At 38.8% G+C, this 15,287-nt stretch overlaps 1 protein-coding gene and 1 long non-coding RNA gene across 3 annotated transcripts in view; one reads left to right on the top strand and one right to left on the bottom strand.

Moving 5' to 3' along the window:
• LOC139668791 (uncharacterized) overlaps window positions 1–2,873 on the bottom strand; it is a 208,455-nt gene extending 205,582 nt beyond the window's left edge. For both annotated transcript variants that reach the window (XR_011697124.1, XR_011697125.1), the window contains exons 1-2: window positions 2,316–2,873; window positions 1,356–1,397 (exon numbers count right to left, since the gene is read on the bottom strand). This is a non-coding gene — a long non-coding RNA (uncharacterized lncRNA). The remainder of the gene's footprint in view (window positions 1–1,355; window positions 1,398–2,315) is intronic.
• A 1,863-nt stretch (window positions 2,874–4,736) lies between these two features.
• Window positions 4,737–15,287, top strand: part of MMS22L (MMS22 like, DNA repair protein) — a 101,476-nt gene continuing 90,925 nt past the window's right edge. Inside the window, exons 1-6 of the mRNA XM_071547860.1 lie at window positions 4,737–4,813; window positions 5,910–6,097; window positions 8,257–8,382; window positions 11,506–11,558; window positions 14,505–14,592; window positions 14,691–14,868. Coding sequence (XP_071403961.1) covers window positions 5,919–6,097; window positions 8,257–8,382; window positions 11,506–11,558; window positions 14,505–14,592; window positions 14,691–14,868 — 624 coding nt within the window. The 5' untranslated portion in view covers window positions 4,737–4,813; window positions 5,910–5,918. The remainder of the gene's footprint in view (window positions 4,814–5,909; window positions 6,098–8,256; window positions 8,383–11,505; window positions 11,559–14,504; window positions 14,593–14,690; window positions 14,869–15,287) is intronic.

Genomic DNA, 15,287 nt, shown 5'->3' with positions numbered 1-15,287 from the left:
GCAAGCACTAATTTAAAAAGACTGCTTGTATTCATCCTAGCTTTGAAGGAAGACTGAGGGGGCAGGTATGATACCTTTTTGGAATAATTTTCAACTATGGAATTCTGGACTGAAGTGACCAAAGAATGTAGTCATGTAATGACAGTACCACTTGCTGTGGGATCTTGACTTGGAAGAAAAGTGATATTCTGGAAAAGACCCAATCAACTCATTCATGCACACAATCACTAGGATTCTGACAAAAGTCTGTGGATCACCTAGCCACACTGGTCCAATCTGCAGCTTCTTTATTCCACAGTTTAATGAGAATTACTTTCAAGGCTGGACTATACATAACCAATGTCTAGACTAGCCACAGGACATAGCATTTTTCTTGCTTAGTAATTTGTCCCATGGCCTTGAGGCCAGACAACAATAGCAACAGCTGCTATTAACACTGAATTCCAGATGTAGACTCTAGTGAAATTTTTAAAGACATTAGATTTACAAGATTGTGCTTTAAAAATCTAGATGTACTCAAAATTCTTAATCCCATATCTCTACCTTACTGTTACGTTAGGATCTTTAGTGGTTTTGTTTTGTTTGTTTGTTTAATTTTAACCTAAAACGTTTTATTGGCCAATCAACTTTAACAATGAGAATCACAATCCTGTAAAAAGGGTACAAGTCTTTGGAGAGTTCACACACAGTAAGTAAAGCACTTTCTCTAGTCAGTTGTCTCCAGTAAGAATTTACGTTTGTTCTAATGTGAGAACACAGGACCAACATACAGCTGCTGGTCCGATTAGCAACTAAGTATGGAAAAAATAACATTTTCCAACTTCATTTCAGTATTCTTGTCTTTTATTCTACACTAAGCATTGTATAGAAGTAGGAAAGTTACATAGCCAAGCATGATCACTACATTTAAATCACTTTACCTTGGTCCAAGGAAAACAGAACAAACCTACATCATGATTCACCTTTTGGATAGTGAGAACTAAACTATTGAAAAAATAATATTTTCAAAAATATATACAGACCATGACAGCTCAAATAGGTACAACAGCAATATAGCGAGTATTAGGTGTTCTCAAAGTTTCTATACATAACAAAGTAGATCCTATTCAAAAAGCCATACTTGACAAAGTTACAAACGTCTGTGCTTCAAATAATATTATCCTTTAAAATACATCTCACCTATACATGATTGCTCTCTGATAATGTGTATATTATTGCCCTTTTCACAAGGTTTACAAAGAGGCACAAAACGCAACAGCACCTCCACCCTCCAATGAGCTAAGGTGCCAAAAACACAGTCCCAAAGCAAAACGAACCCCCGGGTTGCCCCCTTGGGGTGTCCGCAGCATACTCACCATGGCGGGCTAATTTTGAAGACTCTTCCCCTCCCCCTGCACCTACGCACAACGAGGGAGAATGGAGAGCAGTTTCAGCATTAAATTTGAACTTCCCTGCTTTTGTTAGCATGAGTCACCACCTTAACATTATCTCAGCTGTAGACTTTTATCTGTGAATATCTAAGCCCTGTCTTGTGGAAAACTAATTACTGAGCCAGTGAGAGGCTTCATAATGTCCTGCATTTAAGTCCTGAACATCATACATAATGCATAGGAAGCAGTCTCTGCACTCTGATTACAGAACACTGTCATTAAGAGAGCAAATTAAAGATGTGAATAATTCACTGGCTGAGCTTATTGTCAATGCTGCATTGTGAAATTAGAATTTCTAATAAGTACTGCAATTTTTTTAACCCAATTAACACAGAGAACATCTTGAGTCTGATTAGTACAATAAAAATTATTACCTTATTCTTTTGCTTCACAACAGCCAAATTAAATACTGTACTTAATTATGCAGCATTCATCGCTTCTGTGCTAGAAATAATAATCATAAAAAAATTTCTCACTATCGCTTTAATAAGACTTCCGATATTTAGAGTGCAACTGAAAAATAGAGCATCTGAATCTCCTGCACAATTTCTTATCACAAAGTTACTGGTTTGGTTTTTTCAAAGACTTTGAAAATCGGTTTTAATATCAGCAGTCGACCATGATGTCACTGCTGAAGTCTTCTCTGGAAACAAAAACGTATTCAAAAAAAACCTTCTGAACAAGCTCTGAATGTATATTGTGAATTAACTTTCTCTGGCTGATATGAAGGCAGAAAATCCCCCAAACATTACCACTTACAGCCTTGAAACTGAATGTACAAATATACAAACATATATATATACACACATACATATACAGGTTGTTTCAGAAAAGATGCTTAGGAAATATACTATGAAAAAACAGGAGCTGGATCAGCTCTCTTACCTCAGTTCCCTCTTGGCACGGGATAGATAACATCCTTTCATCCCAGAAAGGAAAAAAGTCCGATTCAACATCCAGCATGTTGGTTTTTCCCCACACGATGCCTGCTGCCATGTTAAATAAAGAAAATGATCACTGAGGATGCAGCTTTTGTCTCCAAATATTTGAATACTGCCTTTTAGTGACAGGGACCCCAGGAATCTTCACACATCTGGAAGCAGACACCACTGGCTGCAGCTGCTGCGATGGGATTTTTCCTCAACCCTATTTCATTTCAATCTCCTTTTTCTTCCCTATCCTGAGGAAGTTTAATCATCGAGCATGGCTGGGGAAGAAAAAAAAAGAAAGGAAAAAAAAAGAAAGGTGGTATTGCAATCATAAGCTTTCTTGGTTCTTTTCTAGAGACAGGGACTGCAGCAACCACCTTGCATCTTTGTCTAGTTATTTTAGCATGTGCATGCAAGAGGGGAGGAAAAAAAAAGACTGAAAATTATTCAGGCATACTGCAATAGACATAAATAGAGACAAAAAGACAGTGAGAGAAAGAAAGGGGAAGAGAAAGAGGGAGAGAGAGGGAGAGAGGAAACAGAAAGACTAAGAGAGGGAGAGGGGGCTGTCAGTGCAGATAAATCTGCATATGGAAATCAGGGTTATCCTGGGTACAGTTTTATTTAACCATGATGTACTGGTTTTTTAATTAGACAGGAATTTAAAGAAGGAAATGAGAGATTCTTACAGACATAGGAGCAAACAATGCATTTTGAATCATAGCAGAGTTTTCACAACAAGCTGTAGCAGAAACAACAAAACTTTTTATAGGAACTTTCTTACTAGAAGCAAGTTTTGTGCACTGCTGCTAATTTGCACCCAAAACCTAGGCAAAAAGCATTCATTTTGAAATTAAATCCAACCACAGCAATCCAAAATACAGTATTTTTTTAAAAAGACCAGAAGCCACCAGGTGCACAGTATACATTTTAAGCAAAGTTATGCTAGGCACAGGTATCAGGACTTTTGCCTTAGTCCCTGTTGTGTGGTGACTGCCAAACCCAGTGATGGCACTTCAGTAAATGATAGGAATGATACCCAGCTGGAATTTCAAATGCACTGAACACCACTTCCCGTGCTTGATGAGAATTGCTTGGGAGGATTGCTTGTGTTTGGAGATAATGAGCATTACCTGACAGACACCGGAAGGTTGGATCTGGGTTTGCAAGGCATCAGAAAAGACCAGGAGAACCTTTTGGCCATCTCTGTGAGGGAGCATGGGGATGAATGGACTGAGAAGGCCAAGAAGAGGGAAAATGAGGTTAGGTAAAGTCTAGACAAGAAACAAACCAGAGAAATGTAGTGGACAGTTGCAGTATGAGGGAACTTACAGGAAAGACAGGGCAAGACTATTTACAGGAGCATGTAGTGACAGGACAAGGGGGAGTTGGTTCAAACTGAAAGAAAGTATGTATGAAAGATTGTATGTATGTATATATGGCCAGACTTTGCGAACCAAGATTTGGGAAGGGCTCTCCCCACGTGGGTGTGCCCTCCCAGCCTGCGCAGTGGATTTTTTAGGCGAGGCACAGCGTGCGCAGAACTGGCCCCACCGTTTAAGTCCTAAGGTCCATTTGCCACGGCCGAGCGAGTGACAGTGGAGTCCTCAGGAGTGTCACAGCACCCGGTACTAACCGGGGCTGACCCTGCTGAGCATCCGAGATATGACGGAATCGGATGGCAGGGAGGCTCTGAACTGCCAGGGGACGGGACCCACTGGGACTCGAACTCAGGACCCCTGGGATTCTGAGTCCAGAGTGCTGTCCATTACACCACGGGACCGTCCCAGTATAGATTAGATTTTAGGAAAAAAAAATTCTTTCCTATGAGGATGGTGAGGCACTGGAACACGTTGCTCAAGGAAGCTGTGGGTACCCCATCCCTGGAGGTGCTCAAAGCCAGGTTGGGTGGGCTCTGAGCAACCTGGTCTAGGGTAAGGTGTTCCTGTCCGTGGCTGGGGAGTTGGAACTACATGATCTTCCAACCTGAACCATTCTGATTCCATGATTCTGTGAGTACAAGGCAGGCTGCATCTGATGCGCGGCACTAAACCGCAGCGGCAAGATGGTTTTCTGGTGACAGACGGCCAGAAAACACCTGTGGTGGCTGGCGGGGCAAGGGATGCCCAGCGGAGCCGGGACATCCTGCCGCTTGGGGAGACCCTGAGAGGAGCGGCCGGCGGCTCACGCAGAGACTCGCCCGCGGCGGAGCAGGGCGGGCCAGACCGGCCCGGGGGGTGTGGAACGGGAAAAGGAACGAAGCGCCGAACGCAGCGGGTAAGGGAATGGGGAAGGGAGGGGGCGGGGAGGGGCCGCCGGAGGAGGAGGAGCGGGCGGTGGCCAATTGACGCCGAGGCGCGTGCGCAGTGCGCGGGTGACGGTGGCGCGCGGGACGCGCGGAAAGGCGGCGGGCGCGGGAAGTGCGGGAGGGCAGCGGCATCCCCGGCAGCGCAGGTACCTCCTTCCCGCTCCCGCCCCGCGCTTCCCGGGAGATGGCAGCGGTGCTGGGCCGCGGACGCGGCGCGTGGGGGTCGTGTTCGTGGCCGGTCCTGACGGCGAGGGGGGTGGTCCCGACCCCGGTCCCGGTCCCGGTTCCGGCCCCGGCCCCGTCCGCTCTGTCGCCGGTTTGCAGCTCCTGCTCGCGGCCTGCAGCCTCCCTGCGGGTTCTCCTGCCTGGCTGGCCAAGGAGGTTGCGATGCTTGAAGGCATTTGGTTCCACTGGCTCAGAGGATCAGAGCTTATTTTTCAGTCAAGCCTCCACTACCAACCTCTAGTCGTGGTGTAAACTAGTTTTTGCAAGAACCATAGCAAATTGTGCCAGCAATGAAATTGAAAACTTTAATTTAGAGTTTTGGTTATATTGTTTGCGTATTTTTGTAGAACTCTGTGACACCTGGTGCCTAGTTCTCCTCTTCTAATGTGTTGTATAAAATATGAATACACTAATGTTAAATATACAATGAACATCTGTCAGAATCAGAGCTGTACAGTAATTTCTCAGCTTTAAAACTTTAGCATTTCAGGGTTCTATAATTATCATGTGGGGTATATTTGCTGCTTCCTAGAAGGATCTTAAGCTGTAATGTTGCCTTAAAGTTATGGGCAACTGTAATGCGTGATGTATTTTCATAGCATAGCTACTCTGGTCATAAAATGAACTGTTGCTGGAAGTAGCTCACCCATCCCCTGTAATACATTCCTGCCTCCTGTTTAACCCTACTGCTGGTCTAACCTCGTGGCTAGTTAATTTAGATAGCTCAACCAGAAAGAAATGGACCTGTTCAAATGTTTTCTAGTCACTAATGTGAGTTCTTGAACAGGTAGTGATGGAGGAAGATAAAGTTGCACAAAGTGGCAGAATTTTGAGGCAGGACGTGAGATCACATTGCCCTTCTTGGTGGTATCTTTCAGCTTTTAATTTGATGTTACAGTTAGTCAGATCTGTGTCCTCTCTTGAGCTGAAGGATTATGTGGAATTATAACAATTAGAAATCTATTTGAAGAAATACTCTGAGTATATTTACATTTATCTATTTATTTTCTGGGTCAGGTAGAAACAATGGAAGATGACTTTGAGGCTTCTTCCACACCCCCATTTCTCACTGAAAGCTTGGAGCTGGCAATGGAAGTGGAGAACGAGAAGTCACAGCCACCTTGTTTTTCATGTGCTTTTGACACCCAAAATGGAGGGAGAAGCTTCTCTGCAGAGTCTTATTTGGCAAGTGGGTCTCTTAAGAGGTATGGAATTTTTTTAACTATAAATATAAGGACCTTTTAAGATGTTATCTCCACTCATGTTTGGTGCCTCTAAATGCTGACAAGTTTCCAAATCAGTTTGTTCTTCAGCTCTTATGATCTTGAGATCAGCTTGGTGGTATACCAAACTGGGAAGGGCAGTTGTGTTCGTAAACAGTTTTGAATGGTATTCTAGCTCCAGTTCCTAGCTTTGTGAACTTATTTTTGAGATCCTGTAAAGGACATGTTTACAAGCCTGTTGGGGCACTTCAAAATTGGCCTGTTGCACAACAGCATCTGAGATCACTTAAATTTCTGAGGAGGCTTCAGCAGTGCTTTTCCCAGTCATAGGCTCTATTAAATCCTGCCTCCTTCTCTCTTTTCCACATGATAGAAACAAACCTGCTCTGCTCAGTTTCCCCAGATTGCTGGGGCTGTCCTTTATAGCTTTAAGACCATCTTTCTCAAAGCTTTACCTTTACATGAGTTTAGGGTTCAGAAGACACATGCTTAGCAAGTAAGTGTTTTCCATGAGATTTTAAAATGTTACTTTGGTTTAGTTATTATTTACTTTACTCTCTGTGATTTGGCTTAGTTTTCTGTGCCATTTGTTCATCCTACAGGAGTTGTCTTGGGTTTCCTACAAAAGCCTAATCTTTCTGTCTGTCTCTCTCTTTCTGCCAAGCCTCATATTTTGTGTTACTTGTTTTTGATCTTCACTTCCACAGCCTCTTCTCTAAAGCCATAATGGGGATTCCACTGTACCTCCCCCATTCCCTGGCTTAATTTATCATATATTTGAGTTGCTTCAGAGCACATTCATTCAAATTGATGTCAAGTAGAGGATTGAGGGAGCCTGTATCTGCTTGAACACATCAGTAGTGGATTCCACATTGACAAAGAAACACTTCACCTCAATTTGTTTCTGTCATTAAAACTCACTCAGGAGCTTGCATGTGGAGAGGTTTCCCAGTCATGCTAACATTATTTTCCTGTTGTGTATTTACTTTGTTTAACTCGATTGTAAAGTCTTGGAAAAGCCTGCATGTGACAGACTGTTTTGTCTTCATTACTTAGAACAGGGGTAGCTGGATTTAATTGCTAAAGGCTTCAAGACGGTCCGATGTTTAAGAAGTTACCAAGTGGACTAAGATGTTATGGGAGATTGAGACAATTACTCAGATTCTTTTTGCTTCTGAGAACTACATTGGTAATAGTGCATAGTTCAAGGAGAATATGATTTTGGCATGTAATATAATGAAAACTAAGTGCTTGCCTAGTATATTTTTTAAAATAGAAATATTTCTTGCATATCAGTGAATTGAGCTTCAGCTGTGTGATAGTATTTTCTGAAAGGCAGTGGAAAAATTCTGAAATAATTTTCTTTGGTGTTATTATACACCTTGCTGTGCTTTGTGTTGTTTTTTTTTTGAAAGGATGTTAATGAAATATTTTTCTATTTGCACAATTACAAATGTTTTAACAGTACAGGTATCTGATTCTCCCCACTTTGAGTAAAATGATAACTCTGATGTTGTTTTTTTTTTTAGCCAGAGCAAAGAGTAGCTAGTTATGGCCTAGTATTAGTTCAGTTTATAGTGATGAATTTTGACCCTCATCTGTTCACTTGACTAACAGTGTGTTTTTATCAGTGTGTTCTGTATAAATATTACTAAATGTATATGAAGGAACTAATGTTTGTTCTAGCATTAGTTATTAGGCACGTAGTGTGCATTGAGATAGATTCCAAACATATACTTACAGTGGAGTGTGTTATTTCATGTAGCAGCGCCGTCTGTAAGGACAGTCTGTATGTTATGTCTCAGCTCCATAAGGATGAAGGTGCTTCAAGATAGTAGCTTGTTAATTTTTATTTCTTTTCAAAATATGCTGGGACCTGTGACTATGTCCTGTTTTTAGGATCTCAAAGCTAGGAGTTGTCATATTGCTATATATCGTATTGCTGTAAAATATAAACTGTCTTTTGAGACCTCTATAGTATAAATATTACTGATACATGTCTTGTACATAGGTCAGCTCTATAGTGTACATGCTGCCAATATATTCAGAAAGTATTGGTGGTGCATAAGTCATCTGTAGATATTCTATTCCATGCGTTTATTATTGAGGAATTTATCAATATTGTTGGATCTATTTTACAGGGTTTTGCTGAGACTAGATCCCTCTCCAGACAACTATGAAGAAGATGTAGTGGAAATGTTTGGCTTTCAGTGGGTGACTGAAATGGCATTAGTTGAATCCTGTGGATTTCTCTTTGGATTACTTAGGTATATCATCATTGTGTTTTATAATTAATCTGCTTCTTTAATTATACCCACCTTAAGTGTGTAAAAAACTTTTCATTTTTTTGATAATAATGTCATAAAATACTGTAGTCTATGCAATCCATCTAAAAAAGATTATGCTATCTGTTTAATGCTTCAGTAAGTGATGGATAAAGAACAGATGGAATTGCAGGAAGAAGTACATTGTGTCACAGATTTTTAATATTTTGTTATTAAATAAGTTCCTAAGTAGTGTGATACATATCTTAGCCATTACTAAAAAATTGGTAAGTATAGTTATTACAACAGTGTTGGGGTTAATTTAGAAGGCTCTAGCTTCAGAATATATGAATAAACTATATAAGATTTCCTGAATGAGACTGTACTACTTGTGTAATTGAAGTTGTGTTTTGAAGATTTTTAGTCCTTTTTTTTTGAATAAAGGAAAGTGGAGGTTAAAAATCAAATACTATAATTGCTGGATGCAGCACTTTCTTCAATTGTTTGGATTGGGATAGCTTCAGCAATCTCTTCAGATAGAGTTACTCAGTGTTTGACTAATTCAATGTAGATGCTTAATCTGGTCAATGCAAATACACAGATCACCGATAATCCTCTTTGCTACTGATAATCCTCAGGATGTACAGCACATACAGAGAGTGGATGGGAGAGGAGCTTTTGTATGATTCCACAAATATATGTGATGTATTCCATCATTCCTTTCATTGTTGTGGATTCTTCCATCCCTTTAGGGTATGACCAAGGCCATGATGTGCAACATGATTAATAGGGTCTGACTTATTGAAACATGATGGCATAGATAGCAGGGAGTGTATTAAAACCAATATTATTTAGCTCTGCTTGTTTGGTGCGAAATTTGACTTCACTGTGTTTAAAAAAAAAAACAAACCAAACTGATAATGAAGTAGATTTGACTTTAACTTAGTTGAAAGTTTCAGCATTTAGTCTAATTTATTAACTGTTCATTAACATAAAATCACTGGGCAGTGATGCAGCAATGTAGTTGATTTGCTGAATTAAATTGATTTTTTTTTCTCTTTGATGTAAACTGCCCTGTAATTGTAATAGAGATAAACTTAAGGCATAATGTATTTTATTGTGATTTTTAAGTTATTCAGGCAGTGCATGTTTTAAAACCTACTGAATGGGTAGGAATGGATTCCAGCTAACTCTTGGCTATTCAGAGTTTGGTTGCTAAGCTGTCTTTTGCTGTGACAAGTCCCTCTGCAAAGATATTCTTTCTTTCAGTTCATTTGTTTAATCATAAAATGGAACACTTTCATTTATAGACCAGTTGACAACTGAAAGTAGGATAGCTCCTTTTTCCATGGAAATCGTATGTGTTAGGTACAAGATATAATAGTTCTTGAGGATAAGATGGCTGTAAATATTTCAATTTATGAAGTACAGTTAATATCCATGTTTAAATACATGCTTACAGAAACCTGATCTTTTTAATGTCTAAGTATAATATTAAAAATAGTTGTTTAATGTTTCTAATATTGTAATAAATAATAGTATACCACAGAACTGCAAGTTAAAACAGCAATTGCATAGTAAAAATACTTAAGGATTTTCATGTGATAGAAGTGTGAGTCAAAATGAATGAGAGCTGTGTAACCGTTTGAGTATATTGACACAGTATATCTTTGACTAATAAACAGAAGTACCAGTTTAACTGTCAGAATATTTATTTGCAAATCAAACAATTCAGCAATTAACAACCATGATGATCAATCTTTTCAGGTACAAATGCAAATTGAAATTAAGATGAAGTATTTCAATGATGGTACTTTTGTTATGCTTCTTGTGCCCCGTTTGTGCTTTTATTTTATTAGCCGACTGTATTCCGGTTTTTGTCAGTTTGAGAGTCTTTTTTTTGTGTGTCTCCTTTGTGACACTTTAACTCTCTAACCTTCAGTCTCAGCAGCCATGTTTCAGAAAGTCCTCCTATTTCAAACTTCCTACTTTTTGCATGGTTGAAATACTTGAAAAATCCAAGCAGAAATAGAACTTTGATTTCAAAACAGAACAAAAAGGCTGCACAACCCAGTTAAATGGCTGAAGGTAATCTTGAATAGCTGACATGATTTTATCCAAGGAAGAAAGAATGAGCTAAAGGAGATAATTTTAGAGTGTGTTTGCCCTTTAATATGCAGGTTGCAACCCAGAGTTTCGAGTTTCCTAGTATTCCTAGTATACGTGCTTCCTAGTATTCAGAGTATTTTTCCATAAGAACATTTGATCTGTGTTGGCTCCAAGTATCTTGTTTTAGAATCCTTCAGTAGTTGTTTTTTTTGACTATGTAACAATTGAGAGAGAGAACTCCCTCCTCAATTTATGCAGCATTTTCTTTCAAAGTCTGTCTGACAGAATTATGCTTTTCATTTATTCAGTTTAGTGCCATGTTATCTCTGTGGAGACTGTACTTGAAGACCACTTGCAAACAGTTCTTGCAGAATATGACTATTTACTTATGTTACAGCTTTTTTTAAAGTTTTCATTTGCAGTGGCAGTTAGCTTCTTTAAAAATGTTTTCTTTTCTTTCCAAGACTGTGCTGAGCATTAGTTTTTCTAGAGATATTTTCTCCTTTTACTCTACTATATTTGTTGCTGTTTATCTTTCATGCTGGAGTTGGTCACCCTATGTGGGAAAACCTGGTGGCATAATTTACTAGAGCGCATTCACAAGTGAAGTAATTTAGTGTATACTGAGGGTATGCCATGAGGGCCAACTTTCAGGTTTATTCTGTGGGCAAATGCGAAGTTGCTATGCTTGTGGAAAGATCACTTGTAGGGAATGGCTTTTAGTTTTTTTTCCCCCCCTCCCCCAATATTTAGATAATTGTTATACTATTTGGTTGTTAATGTGTTCATTGTTTTAAAAACAAACAAAAATTCTATCTGATGTCATCCCTTCGCACTTGGATGTGTCTTTTGCCTTCCACTAACACTCTTGCCCAAGTTATATTTCTGAAGCTTTTTCAGAGCTACAAAGCAAGAAACCCCTCTCACCTTTCTCTCTTCTATTTAGACCTTACTAAAGTGTAGTTGAAAAACTTTTACCTATATAAATACTATAAACCTTTGTATTCCTTTAATTAGGCAACAGATATACAGACTGGAAAACCTAGTACAAACAAGTTCATCTGATTTTGGTAAGTTTTACTAATTTAATTTGACATTGGGATAGGTATCTGACAGCCTTTTCATTACACAGGTATAGTCTCAGAGATCACATTTGTGCTTTGACTCTTAACCAAGGGCTTTTGGAGTGTGCCTCAGAACAGCATATAACCAGCATAAAACTGCAGTAAGGGTAGAACTATAGGCAACCAGGTGAGATAAGGTAGTATGAAAATACATAACGGAAGTGTTAGGAGTCAGTTTGGAACCAGATCTGCCTGTATGATAGATCACAGGGCAGTCCTTACTGACCTTAGTGGGGAATTTTGCATTAACATGACTTGAGCTAAGGTGTCACCCCTAAGGTAGAATTTTGCAAAACCAGTAACTCATTTAATTAAAAATGGAAAATTGCATCAAAAATCCCAATAACTATTTTAGTTACAAAGGTAGTGGTTTGGGATTCGTTTCTATGTTCCCTTGGCTTACATTTAAACAAGTTAGTTATATTTGCTTAGTTTAAGTTATTTACAAGCTTAATTTATCTTTGCGGCAGGATCGATAAAATGTGATCACTACAACATTCTTTGTTTCAATTAAATACTGAGGCATGAGAAGCAATATGTTTCTGAAGGATTATTGCAGCCTTGGGCTTATTGTAAGTTTGAAAGCTGAATTACTTAGCAAGTTGAGAACTTCAGTAATTATTAAGAAATAAACTGACTGTAGTATCTTCTCATTACAGATAAAGTGCTAGAGTTTTGAGTATGAATTAATATTTTTACACATTATTATTTTGTTTTGATATTGTAATTTTCTGCCATTTAAATGACTTTTTTGATTTATCATCAATTTTTTTTCATATGCTGTCGTTGATAGTATCTTAAAAGTCTAACTGTATTGACATTTATTACATGGTGGAATAGCCTGTTTTAAATAACATTTGAACTTTTATATGGTAGCTGGACACCAAGGAACTGTTCTATAGTTCTTTTTCCCTTAAATTTAAGCATCTACTTGGTTCTCTACTTTGTATCCTGTTCTTCCACTTGTGAAATAAGCTAATAAAATGAAGTACTTGAATTTTGTGCTTTGCACCAGGCTTTCTTTGTGACTTAAAGTCACTGATACAGCTGTAACTCACTTCCCCCTTTAGACATGTGGGCTAGTGGTAGAAAGGTGTCATGGGAATTGAAATATTTAAAATGATCAGGCAGATAAGTGTGCTATTGCCAGTTAAAAGTTTTGGCTCAATAAATATTTTTATTGTGTGTTTATATAGTTATCAATGTTGTATATTAAATTTAATTTCCTGTCAGTGTTAATGAGCTTCAGAGACTTTGTACTGGGAACTGCTTCATGTGAAGGCCACATAAAAGTTGTTCTTGTGCTCTGTGTTGTTCTGTCTTTTTCTTATTTTTTTAATGCCTGCTCTGTTCTTAACACACTACTATTCCTGTTTTGTTCCACTGTTTCATTGCTCAATTACTTATGGTAGCATACAAAAGATTTTGTAGTGAAATGCTATAATATAAAATTTTGCTTAAACAGAACTTCTGAAAACTTAGGATACAATATTTGCTATTGCTAAAAAGCAGCAATAATATCTATAAATAATTCCTTCAGAACCTATGGTTCATTACCATGGCAGGTGCTGTGGTTTCTTGTGTGGTGTGTGTAGACTATACTCTGGAGTGCTGTGGTACTTGTACAAGTTGATTTGCTTCATCCAGTGAATGTTGTTGCTCGAAAGATGTTGAGTTATACACAAAGCTTTATTTCTGGGTTCTGTAACAGGTGACTTATGTGAACTTCCAGGCTATCTGCAGGGGATGGGGGGAAACAAAAGGGAGAGTGACAGCAAGACAAAGAAAGGGAAGCCTCCTCATTGGTCAGCTGGGAAAAAGAGCAAAGACAAGTATGTTTCCCTTGATGTGCAATCCAGTGTAGTAGGTTACATAGTTTTTGCCACACAGCGCCGCTAATGAGATGGTTCTGCTCAAACTCCACACTTGATGCTTCCATTTAAGATGTTCATACTAATCAGGATGAGCATAATTAGGTACAGGTTTTACAGGATCACTGGTTACTAAGCTTTTGTGTCTATATATGTATTATTATGCAAGTAGTAATTTGGTATTTAAATAGCTATATTTGCTTTTATGCACTAAGTGTCATCTTTAATAAAAGCTTAAAGATACAAGGCAATGTGTAGGAATAAATGAGTGATTCTCATACCAGTGGCAAGAGATTCTAGTGAATCACAGAATATGCTGAGTTGGAAGGGACCCATAAGGATCATTGAGTCCAACCCTTAGCCGTGACAGAACCATCCCCAAAAGGCTCTCAGGCATGATATGAATCATCCAAATGCTTCTTGAACTCTTTCAGGCCACTTCCCTAGGGAGCCTGTTCCAGTGCCCAGCCACGATCTGGGTGAAGGACCCTTTTCTAATATCTAACCTAAACCTCCCCTGACTCTCTTGTAATGGTGGTGTTTTGAGTTTGCTGGTGCAAGGTAAGGACAGTAATACCATGAGAGCAACAGCTTCAGAGAGCAAAGGAAAGGAGACACATAGCTGCAATAATTGGTTAAAAGGATATAGAGCTGCAAGCGGAAGTCAGGATTGTGAATGGATGGCTCTTACCATTACATATCTGAAGGCACTGTGCAACAATATGATGCTTCCTAGGAAGAGAAGCTGCAAAGCATATTTCCAAATAAGTCCACCTGTTTAAGTCCCCCAAGAGAAAAGGGTGCTATTAAATTATTTTACACATCTTTAATGGAGGTGTTTTGGAAGCAGTTAGGCAGGGCAGCAGGGCTGGGTGATTTGACACCAGCCCCCTCACAAGTTGTCCTCATAAAAGAGACTGGCTTTCCAGTGGTATGGTTTAATTACTATGGAGAATGCAAATGTTAAACAAGCTGTAGTGTGGTCACATCTGCTTTAACCTATTGATCTCTTTTACTTCAGGTCAAGCTGCAAACTTGCACTCTGAAGCAGAAAGCATCAGGCATCAATGTGTTGAGTTTTTGCATTATGTGAAAGTTTTCATCTTCAGGTGAGATTTGCACACAATTTACTAACTAAAGTGCCAAGCTTTGTGTAGCTGCTTCTTACCTATTCTCTGATATTGTGTCTATTTTTATGTATATTCAGATATCTGGAACCCCCTAAAGTGGAAAATGATGGAATGCTGCATCCATATGAAGAACTAGAAGCGCAGTTACCATCAGTTTTGGTGGAAGAGCTTCATGCTTTGACCATGCACATTGGTCACCTTTGTGAACTCCCTAGTAGTGTCCTGGCAGCATTTACTATTCAACATCAGGCAAAGGTTGATGTCTTCTACAATTTTAATCTTTTTACGCAACCTTATATATTCAACTCGATAAATTTTGGCTTAATGTAATTTAGTCTTTGTTTTGTTTTTTTCCTCTTAATTAAGTGCCATGCTGTACTTGGCATGCACAACTAATGAGATCTAGATTTTCTGTTGTTTTTATTTTATCTATTTATTTTCATGTTCTATGGCTTCCTACACTGTACAAATGATGATACCATTTAAAGGTAGATAAGTAGGCTTGAATTAGTGTAGCATGTTTTAAAAATTCCTTGGTGTTTGTCCCTACTGATGCTTAAAATTTCTGAACTTCCCAGTAGGAGGGGCATTTCTTTAAAAATACACTAAAATCTGACTCAGAATACGAAAAGATCTAGCAGATAAAAAAAAAGTGCAGATGTGGAAGGAGGTAC

The sequence above is a fragment of the Pithys albifrons genome, chromosome 2 (genome assembly GCF_047495875.1).
Source record: "Pithys albifrons albifrons isolate INPA30051 chromosome 2, PitAlb_v1, whole genome shotgun sequence".
Classification (NCBI taxonomy): domain Eukaryota; kingdom Metazoa; phylum Chordata; class Aves; order Passeriformes; family Thamnophilidae; genus Pithys; species Pithys albifrons.
The sequence above is the reverse complement of the archived record's forward strand: the minus strand, read 5'-3'. Positions and strand labels throughout refer to the sequence as shown.